The 24,157-nt window shown below is 48.5% G+C and overlaps 2 protein-coding genes across 11 annotated transcripts in view; one reads left to right on the top strand and one right to left on the bottom strand.

The window, feature by feature from the left end:
• Positions 1-103: 103 nt before the first annotated feature.
• LOC129030260 (all-trans-retinol 13,14-reductase) lies at positions 104-12,800 on the bottom strand. The gene is made up of 11 exons (XM_054475403.2): positions 12,395-12,800; positions 9,754-9,936; positions 8,852-9,093; positions 8,112-8,313; positions 7,456-7,653; positions 4,026-4,145; positions 2,626-2,764; positions 2,247-2,356; positions 2,007-2,173; positions 1,647-1,806; positions 104-1,389 (listed from the first exon to the last, which is right to left on the bottom strand). The coding sequence occupies exons 1-11, from the start codon at positions 12,564-12,566 to the stop codon at positions 1,250-1,252; spliced, it is 1,833 nt and encodes a 610-aa protein (XP_054331378.1). The 5' UTR covers positions 12,567-12,800; the 3' UTR covers positions 104-1,249.
• Positions 12,792-24,157, top strand: part of ELMOD3 (ELMO domain containing 3) — a 37,024-nt gene continuing 25,658 nt past the window's right edge. For 2 of the 10 annotated variants that reach the window (XM_063649326.1, XM_063649323.1), the window contains exons 1-6: positions 12,810-12,888; positions 13,135-13,229; positions 13,614-13,955; positions 15,051-15,339; positions 20,241-20,315; positions 21,152-21,221. In XM_063649326.1, coding sequence (XP_063505396.1) covers positions 15,286-15,339; positions 20,241-20,315; positions 21,152-21,221 — 199 coding nt within the window. In that variant the 5' untranslated portion in view covers positions 12,810-12,888; positions 13,135-13,229; positions 13,614-13,955; positions 15,051-15,285. Of the gene's footprint in view, positions 12,889-13,134; positions 13,230-13,579; positions 14,308-15,050; positions 15,340-20,240; positions 20,316-21,151; positions 21,222-24,157 lie in introns of those variants that run through there. The other 8 variants (XM_063649325.1, XM_063649324.1, XM_054475420.2 and 5 more) reach the window with 6 other exon arrangements.

Here is a 24,157-nt window from a genome sequence, read left to right as displayed (position 1 = left end):
TTTTGGTGTTATTCAGTATGTAGTGTTTTACTGAGCTTCTGCAAATGCCATCGTAATAATAGTTTTGTTTTCTTGAACAAAAAACCAAAATAAATTTCAAATGTTAAAGCAATGGAATCAATAAATTTATTAATGTTACATTAACATGAACTACAAAGAGACCTTTCGTATGTCTGATACCAAAGACATAACTGAAAAGTCATTTTTCCAAACCTTGCGCTTGCATTCACCTACCTGTCTAACCCTCACAGGTGCTAATTAACTGCAAATGCCATTTCTGGGCTTCACACACATTCTGTAACTTTCCCTTTTCTGATGTGACTTCCCTCCCTTACCCCATACCTCCCTGCGCTGTCCCCTGCTGTGCCCTTGCCTGGAATGCCCTGCAGCCTGCTTCAGCCCAGCAAAATATTCATCTTACCAGTCCATGCCCTGACTCCTGATGTCACCCTTCCCTGCATCACCCTTCCCTGTGTATTTGGTGGATAAGGCTTGATTGAGGCTCAGGTACTGAGTCCTTGCTGGCACACTGAGAACCAGATGCCACCCCGATGATAAGGAAGACAGACCCGGGACTTCCATATGAATTGGATATAATCATCTGACATGCACCCTACTAACTGATGGATCCTGCTGTTACCCCAAAGCTCCAGAACAACACTGGGCCAGACACAGGCATTTCCTGTCCCCTGAAGAGCCACTGAACCCAGCAAAAAAGAGATCTAGAGCTCTCCAAACCTATGGAATGGCAACCAAAACCATGCCCAGGTTTTGAGTTAAGCCTCATTAGTCTCCCTTTTCCCTTGACAGAGTAGAGCTGTGCAGCGCAGCACTAAGTGAATGAGAGCAGAAGCCTCAGGACAGAACTGAACCCACCAGCTTGAGCTGACAACACTGCCAGGGGTTCTATCCACAGATGGAATATTCGCTTTGATCACTGAGTTAGGAGGCATGGGTGAGGGATGCAGAGTGCCGCTCGTCATGAGACATCAAGCTATCCAAGTCAATATCCTATTAGTAGGGATGGCATGTTATAAAAGGCGTAAAGATCTCACCTGCCCCGGCTGGAAGCAGTGATTCCATTGCCCCAGATTCAGAATTGTGATTTAAACTAGGCCTCTCTTCAGACATCAGAACCAAATTAGAGTGCTTTATATGTGCAAGGAACTAATGCAGAAAGACATTATGGGTAAGTCAAGGGAGATGCCCCAGCCATTGGGCAAATTCCTCTGACTCCTCCGAGATGGAACTAATTCTTTTTCTTCTGTGCCCGGATCCTAGAATCAAGATCCTTAAGGTCTGAGTACAAGTTCCGCTTCAGGATGGCGCTGCTGCACAGCAGGGCACCTTGCAGGGCCCCGAGCAGCCCACAGGTGAAGATATCCTGGCCTAGGAGGCAAGAGCAGAGGCCCCTGAGCGTGCACCCAGGCAGGCCCAGGGGAGGGTGGGGCCCTGGTGCTCTTCCCTCCACGTGAGGGCCACCCAGAGCTGGCTCCAATCAGACCGGGGCCACAGCCTGCTCAGGCAGGCCTGCTCAGGGGATGGGAGGCTGCAGAGGACAGCAGGGCCTGAGGGCAGGAACAGAGGACGTTGGGCGACAGGGGCTCAGGGTCTCAGGTCCTGACAACATGGGGCAGTGAGTATACCTGTCAGATAGAGGTTGGGGATGGGGCTCTGGGCCCTCAAGGAGGCCATCACACGAGGGTGCAGGCGGCCCAGGTCATGGTCAGCCCCGTAGCAGGCACCTCGGGGAGCAGCCAGATAGAACTGGTTGGTGAGTGGGGATCCTGCAGTCACACTCTCCACCTGAGGGCACAAAGGGTGGGGCAGGCATGTGAGATCCTGGCTCCCCTCCCTCTTCCGCTCTTTCCCATTTGCTGACTCCAGGGATGGGTGCCCTGTCCTTCCCTGGGGCTCATGTCTTGGGGCCCAATTCCCCTGTCTCAAGGAAAGGGCAGAAACCGCACCGTGAGGTCCGTCACCACCCCAAAGACTTTACCCCCTACCTTCCCCTCCAGCTGTGGGAACAGTTTCAGGACCACTGACATAGAGGCTTCCACAAAGGAGTTTTTGAAGGTCTCATAGTCACTGCCCCGCTTTCCCTTCAGCTCTGCCTGCCACTCCTCAAACCACTCGTAGGCGGTGGGTATGAGAATGATCATGGTGGACCGGCCTGGGGATCAGAGCTGATGTTACTACTGTCCAGCCGCTCCCTCCACCCCCTCACCCGGGACCTGCAGCCCCACCTGGGAATCGGTCCTCCCAGGTCGGATCTTTGGCTGATGGGAAAGCGATGAAGAGAAGAGGGATGTGTTCCGCAGCCTCTTCCCTGGGCATGGAGACGTAGCGCTCCATCCTGCGTGTGACAAGAGTGTGGTGCTATCTCCAGGCTTTTGTCCTCAAAACCCCAGAACCACTGCAAGGACTGCTCATCCCTAGGGACTTCCCACAGGGGTGAGGCTGAGCCACAGCCTTGGCGTGACAAACTTCCAGGAGCAAATGAGAAATTGCCCACTTCCTCCCATTCCATAACCTCTGCTCATTCTCTGAGTCAAGCAGGGAGGCACGGGCCACACACACACGCACGCACGCACGCACGCACGCACGCACGCACGCGCGCCTTACGCCTGGTCCATGTCCGTGTCATAGTAAACATAGTAGTTGGTGGACGGCAGATGCAGGTCTTCCTTGGTGCCTTGCAGGCCGATGAAAACAGACGTCATGCCTAAGCCGGGCTGCACCGTCCCCAGTTGCTGCTTCACACCTGCCAAGGGGAGTGCTTGGTGCCTGTGCAGACCATGGCCGGAGACGGCCACTCCTTGCTGCCAGGAGAGCCTTGGGGTGCCAGCTCTGGCACCTGCCTGAGGCATGCTGGGCCCCTGGCCACTCTGCTTCCTTCATTTAACTAAATATTTTTGAGGCCTTCAGATCGTGTTCAGGAGGAAAATTCATAGACAAGGGAAAATTGTAACCAGACAGTGAGAGGGGGGCAGAAGGGACAGGTGACTCTAGCAGGGCTGCCTGGCCAGGACAGTGTCAGTTCCCAGAGGTCCTGGGACAGGGGAGAAGGGAGGTCAGGGTCAGAGAGAGAAAGGTAGGAAGTAGCAAAGGCAGAGTCTGCCTGTGCACCATGCCCGACCTCCCTGCGCACCATGCCCGACCTCCCTGCTCTGCCCCTGGGCCGTCTCTGCCTCACCCCTTCAGCTCCTGAGAGTCTGAGAGAGGGGAGGCCAAGCAGGCTGCAGGCTCAGCCACGCAGGGCAAAGGAAGGAGAGGCTGGCGCTGGTGAAACCACCCTATGCCCTGGAGACAATCACAACTCCCTTACCACCCGGTACCCACGAGGAAAGCCAGGACCTCGCTTTGCCCCCCAGCCCCTCTGCTTTCCCCTTCCTCAGCTCCTCAGGGAGCAGCTCCCGGGCCCACCCTCTGGGGTCAGGGCTCCTTCCCCTGCTCTCTAGCTCCTGTACCAGTCAACGTTTCCACCACACCACATCCGGAGCTGCTCCGTGCTCTCCAGTTCCCGCCCCATCCTGAGTCCTTCATCTGGGCCCCTCTGTCTCACCCCTGCTGGGTTACTGGTCCCCTCTTCCCAGCGGCCACCTTCCTCAGATCCAGTTACATAAAGGTGGCAGGACCTCTTAGCTGCGTTGGCTCGGCGGCTCTGCTCCCTGTAGGCTGCCTGCTCTCCTGCTTCTCTTCCTGAGGCCTCTTCTCTGGAAGCCCCCTCAGCCCAGAAGGGTGGGAGGAGCAGAGCTTTCAAATCAGACCAGCTACTCTGCTCAGCCCTGCCCCTTTCAGCTGACTGGCCTCAGGACTGTAATTAATCTGTATGGGCCTCAGTTTCCCCAAATTAAATGCTAGGGTTAGGATGATGTTAGAGGCAGCGTTCTCACCTTGTTGCTTAAGGACAATCAGAGGGCTGGCCAAGAAGAGGAGAAGCATGACCCAGACGGAGCAAGTTGGCTCCAGAAGGGGACACACTGGGGAACCTGCAAGAGGGGCAGTGCAGACCCGCCTTTTACCTGGCAGGCAGCGGGCGTTCCCCGGCAGTAGGTGTTCATAGGTGTTGAACAGTCCTGCGTTGGAGACCACGATGGGGCAATAGATGTTCACCAGCTCATGCCCCTTCTTCACACTGACACCTGCAGGCACAAGAGCTTGGTTGAGGGTCTGTGAGCTCCGGGATGAAGAGGAAGGCCCACGGCCCCCATGGATCTCTCTCTGCCTGTGCCCATTTCTCAGACCTTCGAGTCCAGCTACCTAGACTCAGGCAGGGCAGGCCCCTGGGAAAATGCACAGTGAGTGAATATCTTCAGGTGCTTTCACACTATCCTACAACTGCTTGGGCTTACTTTCCCTAGCTCTGTACCTACCTGTGTGTGTGTATGTTTGTGTGTACTCTGTGTTTGAGCCAAATCCCAGACAAAGCTCAAAGGCTAAAGACCTTCCACTGGAAATCCAGGCCCTTTTCTCTGCTGCCACAGTTGTTTCCAAATACTCTTTAATACCCTCCAATCGGGGCTGGGCACAGTGGCTCATGCCTGTACTCCCAGCGCTTTGGGAGTCTGAGGTAAGAGGACTGATTGCTTGTGTACAGGAGCTCAAGACCAGCCTGGGCAACATAGTGAGACCCTGTTTCTACAGAAAAAAAGAAAAAAATTAAATTAAGCTGTATGGAGTTGTGCACACCTGTAGTCCTATCTCGTCAGCCAGAGGAATGGGTTCAGCCCAGGAGTTAAACGCTACAGTGAGCTATGGTGACACTACTGCACTCTAGCCTGGGCAATAGAGTGAGACTGTGTATCTAAAAAAATGAATGAATGAATGAATGAATAAAATAAAAATAAAACCCTGCAATGATGCCTCATCCTGGATAAGAGAACCTCCAAAATCTTACAGCAGCCTGTGCAATGTGGTCCCTTCTGTGTGTCCAGCTCCATCCATCTCTGGTCACTCTCGCTAAACCCCCACTAAACTATTAGGCAGAACCAATATCAAACAGCTGAGAGTCAACCATTTCTTACCTACAAAAATGGCAGTTTCTTGTTGTTCAACCTAATACTTTTGGATGCCTGAAAACACTCAGCTCTTTCATATCTCCACGCCTTTGCACATGCTGCTTCCCCTTCCTGGAATATTCTCCAGCCTCATCTGCTTGCTAGCTTCATCTCACCCTTTATTACTCAGCTCCAACACCTGTGCCTCTAGGAGGTTTCCCCTGTTTCACCATGCTGTCTGTTACCCCCATCCTTAGCACACGCCTCCAGATGGCACGTAAATGAATGCTTTTTCCTTTGTAAGATGAAGCCTCGCTCCATTGCCCAGGCTGGAGTGCAGTGGTGCAATCTCAGCTCACTGCAACATCCGCCTCCCAGGTTCAAGCGATTCTCCTGTCCAGGTCTCCAAGTAGCTAGGATTACAGGCTCTCAGCACTGTGCCTGGCTAATTTTGGTATTTTTAGTAAATACAGGGTTTCACCATATTGGCCAGGCTGGTCTCGAACTCCTGACCTTGTGATCCACCCACCTCAGCCTCCCAAAGTGCTGGGATTACAGGCGTGAGCCACCGTGCCTGGCCCTGGCTAATTGTTGTATTTTTAGTAAAGACAGGGTTTCACCATGTTGGCCAGGCTGGTCTTGAACTCCCAACCTCAGGTGATCTGCCTGCCTTGGCCACCCAAAGTGCTGGGATTACAGGCATGAGCCACTGCACCCGGCCTCTTTTATCTCTATCTTTTATTACCTAGCACTTGAAAAACAAACAAATATATCCGGATTGTATTTAACTCAACTGATAAACCTACCTTGCTTCCTGGACCCCTTTCAGCTGAAAGGAGAACTTGTTCATGGACATCAGAGAAAACCTTGCCCAACCGACAGCCACCTCTCTCTTACCACCCATTAACTTATCAGTCTCTTCTACTAATGGATTCTCTCAGATCACTGATGGCCTTTTCTCCCTGATTTTTCATTTTGCACTGGGCCCCCCACTTATCACCTCCTTGAAAGGTTCCTCTGATAAATGCATGTCTACATCAGCCCAGTTTTTCCCAGGCCTCTTTTTACCTGCTTCCCTGGCTTCTTTAAGCACCCATTAGTCATAGATGGCCTATTCTGTTTAACAGAGTCCTTCTTGCACAGACCCTCTATTCCAAGAGTTCATTTATATTGGGATTCTGGGTCCCTATGCGGGTTACAGCATCAACCTGAGCCAGGGTAATAAGGTTCCGGGCCCCACTTTACAGATAGAGGCAGGGAACCTTGCTGGCCTCCATACTACCCTGTGGAATCCAAGGTTACTCATTCATTCTATCGGCCACTCAACAGCATTTATTGAGCCTCTAATATGTGCTAAGATTTATAGATACAAAGATAAAAGACAGTCTCTACACTCAAGAAAACAGTTGGCTGGTCTCCGTGGCTCACGCCTGTAATCCCAGCACTTTGGGAGGCCAAGGTGGGCAGATCACAAGATCAGGAGATCGAGACCATCCTGGCTAACACATGGTGAAACCCCATCTCTACTAAAAATACAAAAAATTAGCTGGGCGTGGTGGCGGGCGCCTGCAGTCTCAGCTACTTGGGAGGCTGAGGCGGGAGAATGGCGTGAACCCAGGAGGCGGAGCTTGCAGTGAGCCGAGATTGCACCACTGCACTCCAGCCTGGGCAACAGAGCGAGACTCCATCTCAAAAAAAAAAAAAAAAAAAGTCATAGATTACTGGGTAAATAATTTTATCTATTAAATAAATAAATAAATACTGTTGTTTGGGGACCATGCAATCCTTTATTTTTCTTTTCTTTTCTTTTCTTTTTTTTTTTTTTTTTTGAGATGGCGTCTCGCTCTGTCGCCCAGGCTGGAGTGTGGTGGCACGATCTCAGCTCACTGCAACCTCTACCTCCTGGGTTTAAGCAATTCTTCCGCCTCTGCCTCCCAAGTAGCTGGGACCATAGGCGCGTGCCACCATGCCCAGCTAATTTTTGTATTTTTAGTAGAGACGGGGTTTCACCATATTGGCCAGGCTGGTCTTGAACTCCTGACCTTGTGAGCCGCCTGCCTCGGCCTCCCAAAGTGCTGGGATTACAAGCGTGAGCCACCATGCCCGGCCATATTTTTCTGTTTTTTTTGTTTTGTTTTTTTTTTTAAAGAGACAGGGTTTAACCATGTTGCCCAGGCTGATCTCAAATTCCTGAGCTCAAGTGATCCTCCCATCTCAGCCTCCCAAAGTGCTGGGGTTACAGGCGTGGACCACTATGCCCCGCCAATCCTTTATCTTTCCTGCTTCCTTTTTATTTCTGGACTAATCACTATCCCTGGACCCTGCTCTAGGGCAGATTCTCACCTTAAGCTTCCATAAGGAGGTCAGTTCTACTCCTTCCGGTCTCAGGGAGACCCCAGGTCTCGCCCACACCAACCCAGGGACCCAGAAGGGCAGGGTGGGACAGGGCTCTCACCACAGGCTTTCCCAGCTGAGTCCAGCAACACACTCTGCACAGTGGCCTTTGTAAGGACAGCGCCCCCAGCCCGCTGAATCACAGGGATGGTGTGGAAGGCAATTTCACTGGAACCCCCTCGGGGATAAAAGCCTCCTTCCATGTAGTGGTTAACCAGCAGGGCGTGCATGGAAAAGGCACTGTGACTGGGGGTGACACCTGCAGAAGGAAGGAAGGGTGGTGAGCAGGCAAGAGCAGGCACCAGCACCATTCAGAAAGGAACGTGGAATTCTGCGAGATAACACACAGCCCAGTCTATCCGAGGAACCACATGTTCCTCAGGGTCCAAGGCAGCCAGAGGAGCCTTTCCATCCAGACATGGGGTACCTTAGAGATCTTGGCGCCACTAGGAATACCCTCCATGCAAACTGCCATGCTGCCAAGACCAAGGAGGACAGTGTTGGTTGGACTGAAAAATCATCCAAGGCACGGATGAAGAGAATTTTGACCAAGGAGTCCAGCAGGTGGCCAGACTTCTCATCCACAAGCTCCAGAGGGCGTGGGGTTTACACTGCTCCATATCAGTCAGCCAGGCAGGGTCGAGAAGAAAGATTGAGAGATGAGAGGGAAGCCCTTCCTCCTCCAGAAGCTGCCCAGAGCCCAGGGCCAGTACCCACCGTAAGTGGGGAAGATGTAGCTGAGCACTGCCTGGAGCTCAGAGGAGGCCCCCAGCTGCTGCAGGACCTCAGCCAGGCTCTGGGTGGATGCTTGAAGGAATGGAGAGAAACGAGTCAGCAGCCCACACCTGTTGAGGAGCTGAACCACGGGCAATGGGAGGAACTTCAACAGGATGGCATGAGGGGCTCCACTGGATACCACCTGGGGGAGTGAATGAGGACAGCAGGCCTCACCTCTAGAACCGCTGTGACAGGACTGCTATCCTCATAGCCTGGACCAACCCGAGAATCCAGCAACACTTACCCCTGGCTGAACTTTGCTGAATTTGAATATTTTTTAAAAATCTATACTCTGTGACTTTTTCCCATCCTACACTCGGATGAGTCCTTTTTTTGCTTTTTATTTTCCTGCTCAAATTCCTTTTCAAAAATCCCAATCTGGTCTCGGATGCAGTAAGAAGGAGTAGTGATCTGATGTCATGGAAGCCAGCCTAGTCAGGGAGGAGAGCGGGGCATCCCCAGATGCCAGGGTGACAGCAGCAGCCGTGGAGCCAAGGCTCCAGAGAGAGAGAGATGGAGAACTGGATGGACTTGGGTGGAGGCTGAGCTAAGAACAGATATGACTCTTCCTCCCTTCCTGCCTCCCCCACTGCACTCTCCACCCCCAGTGCCTCCACTAATAATAAAGAAAGCCAGCCTGATCGGGAACAAACTCTGGGTCCTCAGCATGTCCATGTTACCTTAACCAGCTTTATATACTTGTCAATGATAGCTTCCTCCTGTGGAAACTTCTCCTTGAGGCCCTGAATGTAGGCTTTCTCTCCACTGTACATGGGGTACTCCTTTCGGCCATTGGGCCCTTCTAGTACCATGATGTCAAAAGGAGAGGACAGGGGAGCCCAGTCCAGCTGCCCTTCAGTGATCTGGTCCAAGATAAAACGGCCAGTGCTGCCCTCTTCCATACGCCCAATGTAATGGATTCCTGTTGGGAGATGGAAAAACAAGGTAGTAAACGGATACGGGGATTGAGCCCTGGAAAGGTGGCTGAGGAAGTGAGGTGGAAGAGGTTCTCTGGCCTGACCAAGTTCACGCCCAGAGTGAGCTGCTCACCCTGACTGCAGGGAGGTGTCACAGCAGAAACCACCAGATCCCTGCCCGGTTCAACTCCCAGTAGCTATGCTGTCACATAAGAAAAGTGCCCAGAGGCTGGGCATGGTGGCTCACACCTGTAATCCCAACACTTTGGGAGGCAGAGGGAGGTGGGTCACTTGAGGTCAGGAGTTCGAGACCAGCCTGGCCAACATGGAGAAATCCCATCTCTACTAAAATACAAAAAAATTAGCAGGGTGTGGTGGCCCACTTGGTGGGATTACTGAGTGTAATCCCAGCCACTCGGGAGACTGAGGCATGAGAATCACTTGAACTCAGGAGGTAGAGGTTACAGTAAGCTGGGATCACACTACTGCGCTCCAGCCTGGGTGACGAAGTGAGACTCTGTCTGAAACAAACAAAGAAAAAAAGTTCCCAGAGAGAAGATGGCACTTCCAAAACAACAGAAATGCTCAGTATCACCCCACAAGGGCTGCTCCAAGCCTCTTCAATATATAGCCATGCTCCCAACCCTTTTCCACACAAGCCTTACCTGTGTCAAATTCAAGGCCATTCTTTCCAAAGGTATGACAGCAGCCCCCTGCCTTGGTATGTTGTTCCAGCACCAGGACTCGCTTGCCAGCTTTAGCTAGAATTGCAGCTGCAGCCAGGCCCCCAAAGCCACTGCCAATTACCACCACATCCAGCTTCTCCGGCACTCGGTTGGCTGAAAAAGCTACAGCGGAAGGGCCAAAGGGTGGGTTTCTCAGGCAGGGGCAGGGAAATAGCAAAGATAGGGAAACCAAAGAAGACTTCTCTAGCTTGTACAGTGCAAGAAACCTCTAGAGCAGTTTGGCACAGAACTCTTGACTAACATGTTTCAAACATTTTACCTGGGAATACTCAGAACCAGCCAGGCAGATTTGGGGTTTTGGTTTTTTGTTGAGACAAGGTCTCACTCTGGCCCAGGATGAAGTGCAGTGATGTGATCACAGCTCACTGCAGCCTTGAACTCCTGGCCTCAAGCAATCCTCCTGCTTCTGGTTCCCGAGTAACTGGGACTACAGGTGCATGCCACCGTGCCTGGCTAATTTATTTTTATTTTTATTTATTTATTTTTTAAGATGGAGTCTCGCTCTGTCACCCAGGCTGGAGTGCAGTGGCGCAATCTCCGCTTACTGCAAGCTCCGCCTCCTGGGTTCACATCATTCTCCTGCCTCAGCCTCCCGAGTAGCTGGGACTACAGGTGCCCACCACCATGCCCGGCTAATTTTTTTTTTTAATATTTTTTAGTAAAGATGGGGTTTCACCATGTTAGCCAGGATGGTCTTGATCTCCTGACCTCGTGATCCGCCTGCCTCGGCCTCCCAAAGTGCTGGGATTACAGGCATGAGCCACCGCGCCCCGCCTATTTTATGGTTTATAGAGCCAAAGTCTTGCTATGTTGCCCAGGCTGATCTTGAACTCCTGGCCTCAAGTGATCCGCCCACCTCAGCCTCCCAAAGTGCTGGGATTACACGCATGAGCCAACACACCAGCCCACAAGCCGGGCTTCTTTGGAAGATGCAGGGTCTGCAAGCAATAGTGGAATAGCTGGATCTTATGGTGGTTCTTCCAGGTGGTGATGGAAAGGCTTGGGCAGGACAGAACTGCTCAGAGGCTGCAGCTCTGAGAAATCACAGCACCAGCCCCTCCCATAGGGAAGGTCTGGGGGCAGTGCTGAGGGAGGCAGCACCTTCTCAGAAGACAAAACTGGATAGCAAGTGGTGCTATATGGGTACTTCCGACACAAGATCTGTTCTTTAACAATCACTGGCAAAAAACTGAGATCTGGGATGTTTCAAGATACAAGAGAACTTGGCAAACTGCTTATTTTTTGAATGTTTTTAGAGAGACCAATAGTAAAAAAAAATTTCACATGTAAGTATATAAGATAAATATATGAAACAAGTATCACAATGCAATACTTAGTGGAACTATGTATAATGCACTCTGATATTTTCTATTCTACTGCATTCTAAAATACTAGTTGTGGCCGGGCGCGATGGCTCACGCCTGTAATCCCAACACTTTGGGAGGCCAAGGTGGGTGGATCACTTGAGGCCAGGAGTTCGATATCCTAGACAACATGGTGAAACCCTGTCTCTACTAAAAATACAAAAATTAGCTGGGCGTGCACACTACTCGGGAGGCTGAGGCACGATAATCACTTGAACCCAGGAGGCGGAAGTTGCGGTGAGCGGAGATCGCGCCACTGCACTCTAGCATGGGCAATAGAGCGAGACTCTGTTTCAATAAATAAATAAATAATGCCAGTTGCAACTCACTAAATTGATTTCATAGCCCACTAATAGATCACAACCCGGTTTGAAAAGCAGTTAAGCTAGTCATCTCATTTTTAGACCAGCCCAGGTAGGTGCTAATGGTTATGCAGCAAATTAGTGACAGAGTCCAAGCTAAAACTCAGTTCTCAGAAGTCCAGATGATTAGTCCTTCCACTTAGAACAGTACTGTCTCCGATTGTGTAGCAAGATATGACACGGAGAATTCTAAAATTTACAAGTGAGAGGGACTCTGTAGATCAAACAGGTGATCCATTATTTTTTAAAGCAGCAGAACTCTTTAAACCCTAGAAGCAACCACAAAATATGTTTAAAGATGAGAGTGGAGAGCAGGCTCTGAGCCTGAGGCGCCTTGTTGAACCTCTGCCAAAGTTTCAGAACTAGGGTTCAATCCTTACGAGTTGGGACCATGCAAAGCCTGTTAAATCACCGGACGGGCAAAACGCGATTTCCTACGCATTTCTGTGCTGCTCCCCCACACCCCTGAGCTCGCATGGGAGGGTAGGTGAAAAAGTTAAGGTCCTGGAACCAAGTGGAGGAATGAGCCACGGGGATTATCAGTTCCATGAGCCACGGGGATTACAAGTGGCAGGGCGGGTGCCAAGACCTTGCAAACCAAGGACAATGACCGCACCCTTGGGACTACTATTCCCGGGGCCTACTAGGGCAAAGACTATCGACAGTGTCGCACACTAAAGCGGGGCTCCTCCACGTGCAAGGAAGCCCTCCCAGTACTTTACATATGGGGAAACTAAGGCCCAGGTCTGGTAGCTGCTGCCTTGGCAAAATGAGAACCCAAATCTGTGAGAATGCCTCGAGTGCAGCCCCGGACCCCAGGGTCCCTCCTGCTACCTTGTTTGAGAACCTTCTTCCTGGCCTCCTTGTCAGTTACCAGGGGCGCGGGTGGCCGTTTGACATCTTCGGAGAAAGGATTCGGGGAGCTGCCAGAGAATAGTCCCAAGTAAACTTTGCAGAGGACGGCCAGCAGCAGCACGGCCAGAAGCAGCACCAGCGGAAGCCACATCACGCCGGCGTCGGGTCGGGTAAATGGGACAGCTCCGACTGCGCTCAGCCTCTAGGACTGTGGCTCCGCCCGGGCTAGTTCGCTCTCCAGTCAGAAGGCGGAGGCAGCTTTGAGCACTGATTAACCAGCCAGCCGGCGAAGAGCCAACTCTCCGGTCATGATTGACCCTCCCGCCTCTCCGTACTTCTTTTGGGTTTCCATTGCCTACTGGGAAATGTAGTTCTCGGGGCCAGGGGAGCCTGCACGGAAGAGGCTGTGCGCATGAGCCGATGAGGCCTAGCCTAGGCGGCGGGACCCCCAAGTTTGGAAAGCTCTATTTACGGTGAGAACGCGTTAACACTTGCCAAGGGGAGTGGTTGGTGCCTGTGCGGAGCTAGCAGCCGGCCTGAGGAGGGAGGGAGAATGTGATCCGGTGGAAATTATCACTATGGGGCGAGACAAGGCCGAGAGTTGTAAGACTGAAAGAGAATCCCGACTGGGAGACAGGACTCCTGAGTTCTGGTCCTGGCTCTGCCCTGGACTCGCTGCCCTGAGGTGTTAAATTGCTTTCCTTCTCTTACGCCTCCAGGCTATGCGAAAGTTCTGTCCAAAGGCCGCTCACAGCCCCTGTCTGACTGGGTGTCATGATGAATTGAGCTCTCTGTTACCTGCGCATCACAACCGGTGAGTGTCTGGCTCTGTGCCCCTCAAAGTGGCCCATAGTTTTGTCCTGGGGGCCCGCCTGGGACGGAGTCCTCTATGGCGGGTCCCTAATGACACCCCATCCGTGGGGAACCTGGGGGACGGGGAGCCGCCCATGGACAAACACGGCGAAAGGATCAGCGAAGGGCCGATCTAATTTAAATTCCTATGCAGAGAGTCTAACCTCCAGCAAGCAGTTGAAGAATCATACCTCGTCCTTGCCTAAAGAGAGTGCACAATGCATACTTGATTTGAGAAGGATCCATTTTTACAGGAAGGCCGTTTCCTTAGGTCCAACTATCAGGAATTTGCCTTTGAGTACTTCCTTGTTTAACGGAGTTGTTGCTCTTTTCTTCTCTGATACAGATAGTAACTGTCCCTACTGAAGGTCCCAGGAGTGCTCCAGCCAGGTGTGGAAAGCTGGTCACGATTCTATGCTACTTGGTTCATTTTCTCCACAGCAACAGAAGAGCCCTCCTGAGATTGCTATTACCATACCTGCCTGTCACCTTGCCAAGGCTGGCCAATGTGTGTTTTGTCGCAGACTGTCATGGAGGCCATGATGGAGGAAAAGGAAAGGGGAGGCAGATGTTGAGGCCCCAGAGGCCACAGTGAGAGCAGTTTAGTTCCTGAGGTGCCAGGACTAAGGGGGCATTGCCCTGTCCCTAGGATTACAGTGAGCCACATGTCCAGCCCAAGAGCCAGGAGGTATTCTTCCTCTCAGTGTTAATAATCAAAGCATCCTGACACCAGCAGCCAGTTTTTATGGAATCCTGATCATTATTACCACAGTGGAGGGCTGACCTCATAGAGAGGCTACCCTCCTTCCTTAGTCACCCAAGCCTGTGAACTATGATTGTCAGTTGTGTGTGGGCCATCTGCCCACTTAGGATGCAATTTTTGATGTGACAGACATTCCGGATGTCCACTTCCCCTGTGATGAGGTATGAGCCTTGTCCAGCCCTTTTCCTGAGGGAAGCAATGTCAGATGAAAGACTTAGAATTGCCCAAACTGGCTAGCCAGCTTCCACATGCACAGTATCGGTGATAACTGAGAAAGGTTAGAACATCGTGTTACATTTTGAATTTCTACCATTGTCGGAACCAGGTCTAGTATTATAAGCCCCTGACCCAACCTGTGTGTGAGGCCTAAACAAAGCCTGAGCACTTCAGCTAAGACAACCCACCAAGGTGCCACCTTTAGCCTCACGCCTTTGATAAGCTGGCCCAGGTCCCAGTAACTCCATTGTCGGAAACAGACCCCATCCCTTCTAGTGGTGCTACTGCCTTTTGGACACAGAATCCAACCCACGGTCCCCTGCATGGTCCCCTTTTTGCCATCCTGTGGCTTGGGTAGTAAGAGGTAAGCATTTGGCTGAGGCAACTTGTTCATTCAGAATAAATTCACAGCTGCTTAAATTTTGTCAACAGGCCGAACGTGTTGGCTCATGCCTGTAATCCCAGCACTTTGGAAGGCCGAGGCGGGCGGGCGGATCACGAAGTCAGGAATTCGAGACCAGCCTAACCAACATAGTGAAACCCCGTCTCTACTAAAAATACAAAAATTAGCAGGGTGTGGTAGCGCACGCCTGTAATTCCAGTTACTCGGGAGACTGGGACAGGAGAATCGCTTGAACCTGGGAGGCGGAGGTTGTAGTGAGCTGAGATCGCGCGGCTGCACTCCAGCCTGGGCAACAGGGCAAGACTCCAACTCAAAAAAAAAAAAAAAAAATTGTCAACAGAGGCATAACTGAATGGTGAAACCAGTTTTCTTTTTCAATTTCTTTTTTTTCTTTTGTGCAGAGCTGAGGCTTCGAAGACCTCAGGGGACTTCTCTCAGCACTCACAGAAACCTCCTACACCCTCGGATGGCACAAAGGGACTGTTTTCTTACTCTTAGTCTGAGTGACTGCCAAGAAGGAAGGCAAAGGTAGAGCAACTGGATCTCTGGCTCTCCACATAGCTTCTGATCTCAGACCTTACTAAAACGCCTTCTGGGCCCAAGGACAAAGCTCACATGAACAAATGATTTTGAGTCATGAATGAAAAATCTTGCTCTTTCCATAGTAAAGAAGAATTAAGAGATGGACAGGTAAGCATGCACTCTTATTTGGGAAAGATGGTGTTGGTTTGAGATATATCATTAAGTATAGTAAGAATATATTAAGAGAATATTTGGAAAAATTTAGAAACTCTCATTATAGTTCTCTTTGTTCTATAAGAAGGAGCTTCTGTTCACCTCAGGGTCAATTGCTTTTCCTAATAGCTTGTTTTGTAAGTGAGTTATGAGATTTTTGTTTTCTTTTTGCTTGGGTAGTGGGGAGAATTTCATTGAGGAATCACCCAAGAAATCTGTATTTCATTGATTTGGATCATTTACCTTACTAGCCTCTTCCCTGTGAAACACTTGCTTTGGCCTGATCGTCCTCAGGACTCAGTTCAATGTGATATGTCTTTGTATGAGCCGGGCAGCTAACCCTACATGCCTTACCTTTCACACTACTTTGCCCACCCAAAAATGGTCTTAAATGGAGGCTGTGGGATTCAGCGGCCAGAATGGGACAAAGCCTTTGCTTTGGGTCTCCAGAAAGATTTTCTTCACTGTAGTAAGACACAAACTGTTCCAAAGAGGGAAGTCTTTGGACACTGGAGGGGACTGAATTGGAGAAGGAAAGGAAGGATGAAATGAATCTCAGGTACACAGACGCCTGCAGGAAGTTGTTCAGCACAATGAATCACCAAATATTTTAGAGATAAAATTTCAACAAAAATTTGAGACAAATATTTTGTGCTTAGTACTGTGCCAATGGGTGTGAAACATATAAAAGAAATATAAGAGCCTGGATGCAGTGGCTCACGCCTGTAATCCCAGCACTTTGGGAGGCTGAGGTGGGCAGATCACCTGAGGTCGGGAGTTGGAGACCAGCCTGGCTAATATGATGAAACCCTGTCTTTACTAAAAATACAAAATTAGCTGGGCATGGTGGTGCATGCCTGTAATCCCAGCTACTCAGGAAGCTGAGGCAAGAGAATCGCTTGAACCCAGGAGGCAGAGGTTGCAGTGAGCTGGGATCACACCATTGCACTCCAGCCTGGGTGACCAAGTGAGACTGTCTCCAAAAAAAAAAAGAAAAAAGAAATATAAGAGAAGGTCCTTATACAGGCCTTTTGCAGAGGAACTTTTGCTGCATACAAGGGTTACTGGACTTAGAGGTGTAAGACAGCATTGTAGCCCCAGCTAGTAAGGTAGGTTGCCTTGAGTAGGTGGAACTGACCTTGATCAGAGAAGAGGGTGGAGGTGTATTCTGGAGGAAGACTACATGAATGAAGGGATGGAAGTGAGGAGAGGGATCTGCAGCAGGTGTGTTGATTGTATTACAGTGGGAAATAAATGCTTAGCCATCATGAGCTCCGTTACCAGGGAGTTTGGTCAGCTGTGAGGTGTTTTGGCCTCCATCCTTGCATCTGGAACATGAAGAAATGAAAGTTGTGTTTAATGAGCATTAGTTGGAAAGAAAAAAAAAAGCAGAAGGGTTAGAGTAACAGGATGATCTGGGATTCCAGGGCCTTGGCATAATACATTCACATGGGTCAAAATCCAAAAAGTACAGAACGATATACGTATTGTGAAGAAACCGCCTTCCACCCTTGTCCCCTCAGCCACTCAGTTTTTCTGCTGGAGACAAAGCTACTGCTTCCTTGGGTATAATTGTGAAAATGGTCTCTGCAGAGACAAGCAAATGTGCATATGTACTTTTAAAAAATAAAATGGTAAAATAGTGTATAGACTCTGTCCTTTGCTTTTTCACGTAATACATCAGGAAGATTGTCCCTTATTGCCTGTAAAGCACTTTCTCATTGTCTTTATGGCTATATAGTATCTCACTGAGTGAATGTGCTTTTATTTATGTAAATCAGCCCATTAGTGAACATTTAGGTTTTTCCAGCCTTTCGCTATTATAAACAATGTGACAAAGAATCACACTATAAATGTAAACATGTCGGTTTTGCACATGGATGAATATATCTGTTAGATAAATTACTAGAATGCAGTATCAGGCCCCGCATGTACAAAACATGTATGATTTCATTAGGTACTATCGAGCTGTAGAGGTGGTAACAGTTTACTCCCCAGTGTGTTATGCACTCTGGCCAATGTACATGTTATCAGACTTTTTGATCTTTGATAATCTGACTAATGAAACACAGTAGTTTTACATGACTCTTTTTTTTTTTTTTTTTTTTGAGATAGAGTCTTGCTCTGTTGCCCAGGCTGGAGTGCAATGATGCGATCTCGGCTCACTGCACCCTCCGCCTCCCAGGTTCAAGTGATTCTCCTGCCTCAGCCTTTCGAGTAGCTGGGATCACAGGTGTGCACCGCCACGCCCGGCTACTTTTTTGTATTTTTAGTGGAAACAGGGTTTCACCATGTTGGCCAGGCTGGTCTTGAACTCCTGACCTCAGGTGATCCACCTACCACAGCCTCCCAAAGTGCTGAGATTACAGGCGTGAGCCATGGCGCCCAGTGACTTTTTTTGTTTTGTTTTGTTTTGTTTTTAATGAAGAGGTTGAACATTTGTTCATATGTTTAAAACCAATTTGTGATTGTGCAGGATGGCTCATGTCTGTAATCCCAGCACTTTGGGATGTCAAGGTGGCTTGAGCCCAGGAATTTGAGACCAGCCTGGGCAACCATATGTAGACCCCATGGCTACATGGGCATGGTGGTGTGCACCTGTGGTCCCAGCTACTTGGAATGCTGAGGTGGGAGAATCCCTTGAGCCAAGAAGAGAGTGAGCCATGATCGTGCCACTACGCCCCAAGTGGGGCAACAGAGCGAGACTCTATCTCAAAAAAACCAACATGGAGAAACCCCGTCTCGACTAAAAATATTCTACTAAAAATTAGCAGGGCGTGGTGGCGCATGCCTGTAATCTCAGCTACTCAGGAGTCTGAGGCAGGAGAATCACTTGAACCTGGGAGGTGTAGGTTGAAGTGAGCCGAGATTTCACCATTGCACTCCAGCCTGGGCAACAACAGCAAAACTCCATCTCAAAAAAAACCAAAAAAAACAAAAAAAAAACACCATTTGAGTTACCTTTTGTGTAAACCATCTATATCCTTTTTCTAATGTTTCCACTGGGTTGGTTTTTCTTTTTTTTTTGAGATGGAGTCTCACTCTGTTGCCCAGGCTGGAGTGCAGTGGCGTAATCTCAGCTCGCTGCAACTTCCACCTCCCAGATTGAAGCCATTCTCGTGCCTCAGCCACCTGAGTAGCTGAGATTACAGGCATGTGCCACTACATCCGGCTAATTTTTGTACTTTTTAGTAGACATTGGGTTTCACCATGTTGGCCAGGCTGGGCTTGAACTCCTGACCTCAAGAGATCCTCCTGCCTTGGTCTCCCAAAGTACTGGGATTACAGGCGTGGGCCAACCACACCCGCCTTGTTTTTCTTTTTTGCCTTAATGATTTTTTTTTCTCTGAGATTAAACTTTATTAAAGTTACTTTTCCAGAAAATTCAGTAAATATGGTAACGTAGGAACAAACTTAGGCTCATAAGCCTTTTAAATTTTTACATAATCTTTAATGATGTTGATCAGGAAATTCTTTCACTGGTAGAATTACTTCTCCATTCTCCAGAATTGTATCATCTGGGAATATTCTGGGCTTCTTTTCAATGGTGCCATATGGTTTTTTTAGATACATGATACTTCTTGGTGCTCTAAATGTTCAGAGAAACTTCTCTAGTAACAAACTATAGAAATGATGATTTTTTTTTTTTTTAAACAGTAGAGACAGGGTCTCCCCATGTTGCCCAGGCTGCTCTGGAATTCCTGGGCTCAAGCAATCCTCCTGCCTCAGCTTCCCAAAGTGCTGGGATTATAGCTGTGAGCCACCACACCTGGTGATTTTTAGGATTTTAAAAGAACACATTGAAAAATTAGCTCTGTATCTGTGAAATGAGTTACAAACAATTGGCCGAGTATTTTGGTCGGTTTTTTGTTTTTAATCTGTAGCAGGGGATAGGTTTGGCTGAGCAGAAAGGCCATAGGAAACTGCTTCACTAAACTTTGCTCACTCAGAACCCTCAGACTTTCGAAGAGCCAGGAAATCGGTATAAAATTTGTGAGATAACATTAACTAAGCTTTTTGCAGTTTTTCCTAGGACCAGATTAAACAGAAGTTTTCCTTTACAGTATTCATTATGGTTGGTATCTCTGGAGTTCATCCTTTTTTTGTGGTACTGGGAAAAGGTGCAACATTTACCTTTGCAGGGACATGGATGGAGCTTGAGGCCATTATCTTTAGCAAACTAACACAGAACAGAAATCCAAATACCACATATCTTCACTTATAAGTGGGAGCTAAGTGATGAGAACACATGGACACATAGAAGGGAACAACATACACTGGGGCCTATTGGAAAGTGGAGGGTTGGCCGGGCCCGGTGGCTCACGCCTGTAATCCCAGCACTTTGGGAGGCCAAGGCGGGTGGATCACGAGGTCAGGAGATCGAGACCATCCTGGCTAACACGGTGAAACCCCATCTCTACTAAAAATACAAAAAATTAGCCGGGTGTGGTGGCGGGCGCCTGTAGTCCCAGCTACTTGGGAGACTGAGGCAGGAGAATGGTGTGAACCCGGGAGGCGGAGCTTGCAGTGAGCTGAGATCGTGCCACCACACTCCAGCCTGGGTGACAGAGTGAGCCTCTGTCTCAAACAAAAAAAAAAAAGAAAAGAAAAGAAAAGAAAGTGGAGGGTGGGAGGAGGGAGAGGATCAGGAAAAATAACTAGTGGGTACTAGGTCAAATACCTGGCTGATGAAATAACATGTACAACAAACCCCTGTGACCCAAGTTTCCCTATGTAACAAACCTGCACATGTACCCCTGAACTTATAAGTTAAAAAAAAAAAGGTATGACATTTAAACTATTATCTTTGGGGGATTAATATGTGCCTGGAAGATTGACCCTTGTCTGTTTTACAGAGCGAAAGAGTGTCTGCTGGGTATTCTTCATCATATGACAAGGACAAGAGTGTTCTGGCTTTCAGAGGAATCCCTGTATGTATCACCCACAACTTGGTACCTTCTGCCAGGGCTTTTGTTGTGTGTTACTGTGTGGTGCCAGAACTGTGCTAGACACTGGGGACACAAGGGTGGCATAGACCTTAGCTTCCAGGAGCTCACACTTGAGGGGAGTGAGGGGAGGGTGTATGGAACACAAACATACAAAACAACTTCTATTTAATAAGATAATTGCCATAATGAAGCAGGCTATAAAACGCAGAGAGAATACCAAAGGCACACCACAGTCTGAAATGAGTGTATGAATTTTTGTTTATTTACATTCAAGGTGGACATAGACTTGTCCCCAACATCACCCAAGTTCCACATCATAGTTGAGGTTTTCCAGGTACCTCAATTTAAAATTGACTTCAAGGCCAGTAAGTGGCTCATGCCTGTAATCCCAGCACTTTGGGAGGCTGAAGCAGGCGGATCACTTGAGGTCAGGAGTTCAGGACCAGCCTGGCCAACACAGTGAAACCCCATCTCTACTAAAAATACAAAACTAGCTGGGTGTGGTGATGCACACCTGTAGTCTCAGCTACTTGGGAGGCTGAGGTAGGAGGATCACTTGAGCCCAGGAGGTGGAGGTTGCAGTGAGCCAAGATCAGGCCACTGCACTCCAGCCTGGGCAACAGAGTGAGACTCCGTCTCAAAAAATAAATAAATAAAAAGTAAAAGAAAATAAAATTGACTTCAGTCAACCCATCAGGGCACACTAGGTCCTTTTGGCCTCCAGTGTCAAGGACATTCAGTACAGTGGATGGGAAGCATTTGTGTATATGGGGGTATGTGGATTCTATCCTCACGCTAAAGGTCAGCTGCCTCTACAGATCTCAGAGTTGAAGAACCATGGCATTCTCCAGGCTCTGACCACAGAAGCTAATGAATGGGAGCCACGTGGTAAGGTTCCCTTCAGGGCCCTTGGAGTCTGGGTGGGACCTAAGTCAGACCTTCCCATGCATCTGCTGTCCATCATTTGAATTTCTCTCACTCCTTGTCTTTCAGAATTTTGTAGATTTATCATTCCTTGGGGAAAAATAGAATCAACACTGAATTAGGAATCAAAAGACCAGAGTTCTGATCTTCCTCTGCTAGTGGTTTACTGTGTGCCTCTGGGCAAGCCATATGATCTCTAATATTAGTACCTCCCTTATCCTCAAAGGGATGTTATGAAAATGAGACACCATATGGGAAAAGCCTTTGAAAAGTTATTCTACTTCATCTGCTTTGCAAGGCGCTTCCCCATACTATATTTAAAGTTCACTCTACTTGCCAAGTGATTACGGAGAAAGGTACACTCCAGCCTGGCCAACATGGTGAAACCCCATTGTATTAGTCTGTTTTCATGCTGTTGATAAAGACATACCCAAGACTGGGAAGAAAAAGAGGTTTAATGGACTTACATTTCCACATACCTGGGTGGGCCTCACAAACATCGTGGAAGGCAAGGAGGAGCAAGTCACATCTCACATGGATGGTGGCAGGCAAAGAGAGAGCTTGTGCAGGGAAATTCCTGTTTTTAAAACCATCAGATCTTGTGAGACTTATTCACTATTATGAGAACAGCACAGCAAAGACTGGCCCCCATGATTCAATTATGTCCCACTAGGTCCCTCCCACAGCACATGGGAATTATGGGACTTACAAGATGAGATTTAGGCGGGGACACAGAGCCAAACCACATTACCATCTCTACTAAAAATATTTTTAAAATTAGCCAGGTGTAGTGGTGTGTGCCTGTAATTCCAGCTACTCTGGAGGCTGAGGCACAAGAATTGCATGAACCCAGGAGGTGGAGATTGCAGTGAACCAAGATTGTACCACTGCACCCATACCTGGCCACTAGAAATATGAACTTTTAAAAAAATACTTTTTTTTTTTTTTTTTTTTTTTTTAGGGACAGGGCCTTGCTCTGTCCCCCAGGCTGGAGTGCAGTGGTGCAATCATAGAACTTGTGGGTTCAAGCAGTCTTCCCACCTCAGCCTCCTGAGTAACTGTGTACCACCAGGCCTAGCTAATTTTTTTTTAAGAGACAGGTTCGCTGGGCGCAGTGGCTCACGCCTGTAACCCCAGCACTTTGGGAGGCTGAAGTGGGCAAATCACGAGATCAGGAGTTCAAGACCAGCCTGACCAACATGGTTAAACCCCGTCTCTACTAAAAATACAAAAATTAGCTGGGCGTGGTGGTGCACGCCTGTAATCCCAGCTACTCAGCAGGCTGAGGCAGGTGAATCACTTTAACCTGGGAGGCAGAGGTTGCAGTGAGCCGAGATCATGCCACTTCACTCCACTCTGGCAGCAAAGCAAGACTCCATCTCAAAAAAAAAAAAGAGAGACAGGTTCTTGCTGTGTTGCTCAGGCTGATCTTCACCTTAGCCTCCTGAGTATCTGGGAATATAAGTGTGAGCTTCTATGCGTAGCTAAAAAATATTCTAATATAGGAACATCATTTGGACATCTGTGAAGTTTCTTTTAATGGAATTTTATCTTTATGGTGACAAACCCAGCATTAATACATTAATAATTTTTACTTTAAATGCATATATATATATATATATATATATATTTTTTTTTTTTTTCTTTCCAGAGACAGGGTCTCACTCTGTTGTCCAGGCTGAAGTGTAGTGATGTGATTATAGTTCACTCCAGCCTTGAACTCCTGGGCTCCAGCTGGGACTACAGGTGTGCACTACCATGCCTAGCTAATTTTTAAAAAATTTCAGGTGGAGACTGTCTCATTATGTTGCCCAGGCTGGTCTCAAACTCCTGGCTCAAATGATCCTCCCACTTTGGCCTCTCAAAGTGCTGGGATTACAGGCATGGTGGCATGTGCCTATAGCTCTGGCTAACTTAAAAAAAAAAAAGTAAAAAATAAATGTAGGCTGGGCATGGTGGCCCACGCCTATAATCCCAGCACTTTGGGAGGCTGAGGCGGGCGGATCACGAGGTCAGGAGTTCTCTACTAAAAATACAAAAATTAGCCAGGAGAATCGCTTGAACCCGGGAGGTGGAGGTTGTAGTGAACCGAGATCGCACCACTGCACTCCAGCCTGGGCGACAGAGCGAGACTTCTTCTCAAAAAAATATATATATATAATAAATAAATAAATAAAAATAAATGTAAAAAAGAATTAATTAATAAGCTGACTCAATTGGCAGTGCTCTTGACTATATCAGTAAGTGGAAGAGAGCTGAAATAAAGGAGACAATTATAAAAAGGAAAAAAGATAACCTAATTAATGTGAGCTGTGTTAATTATCCTGAATATTTGTCCTTTGCCTCCGTGTTCTTCTGTAGTTCAGGGGAAAACAGTATTTATGTCACACATAGGAGGCATCTCCCTCATTCCAAGAGAAAAGGAGAAGAAGCTCTTACACGGTTTGGGCATTTGTGTTGAGTTTTTAAGCACCAGCTTGCTATTGCTGGTGGAAACCTTGAACTTTTGTTAACTAACCTGTTTTGACAGCATATTCCCACCCCCTTGCCGCTGTGGTTCCTGCTCCTGGCTCACAGATTTTGATCAAGCTGTTTGTAGGCGAGGGTGTATGGGGTTGGGGAGGGATTGGTTAAGTTGCTGGTAGATGAGGCTCTGACAGGTGAAGAATCAATAAAGCTGCATGAAGGTAAGAGGGTGAAGGATCCTGTTCAGCTTCATAATAAGCATTGCATCCTGCTCTTCTACTCTTCCCCCAATCCCTTTTTTTTTTGAAACAGAGTCTCACTCTTGTCACCCAGGCTAGAGTGCAATGGCGCAATCTTGGTTCACTGCAACCTCCGCCTCCCGAGTTCAAGTGATTCTCCTGCCTCAGCCTCCCAAGTAGCTGGGATTACAGGCA

This window comes from Pongo pygmaeus, chromosome 12 (assembly GCF_028885625.2).
Source record: "Pongo pygmaeus isolate AG05252 chromosome 12, NHGRI_mPonPyg2-v2.0_pri, whole genome shotgun sequence".
NCBI classification, from domain to species: domain Eukaryota; kingdom Metazoa; phylum Chordata; class Mammalia; order Primates; family Hominidae; genus Pongo; species Pongo pygmaeus.
Note: the sequence above shows the minus strand (reverse complement) of the source record. Positions and strands in the feature narration are given on the sequence as shown.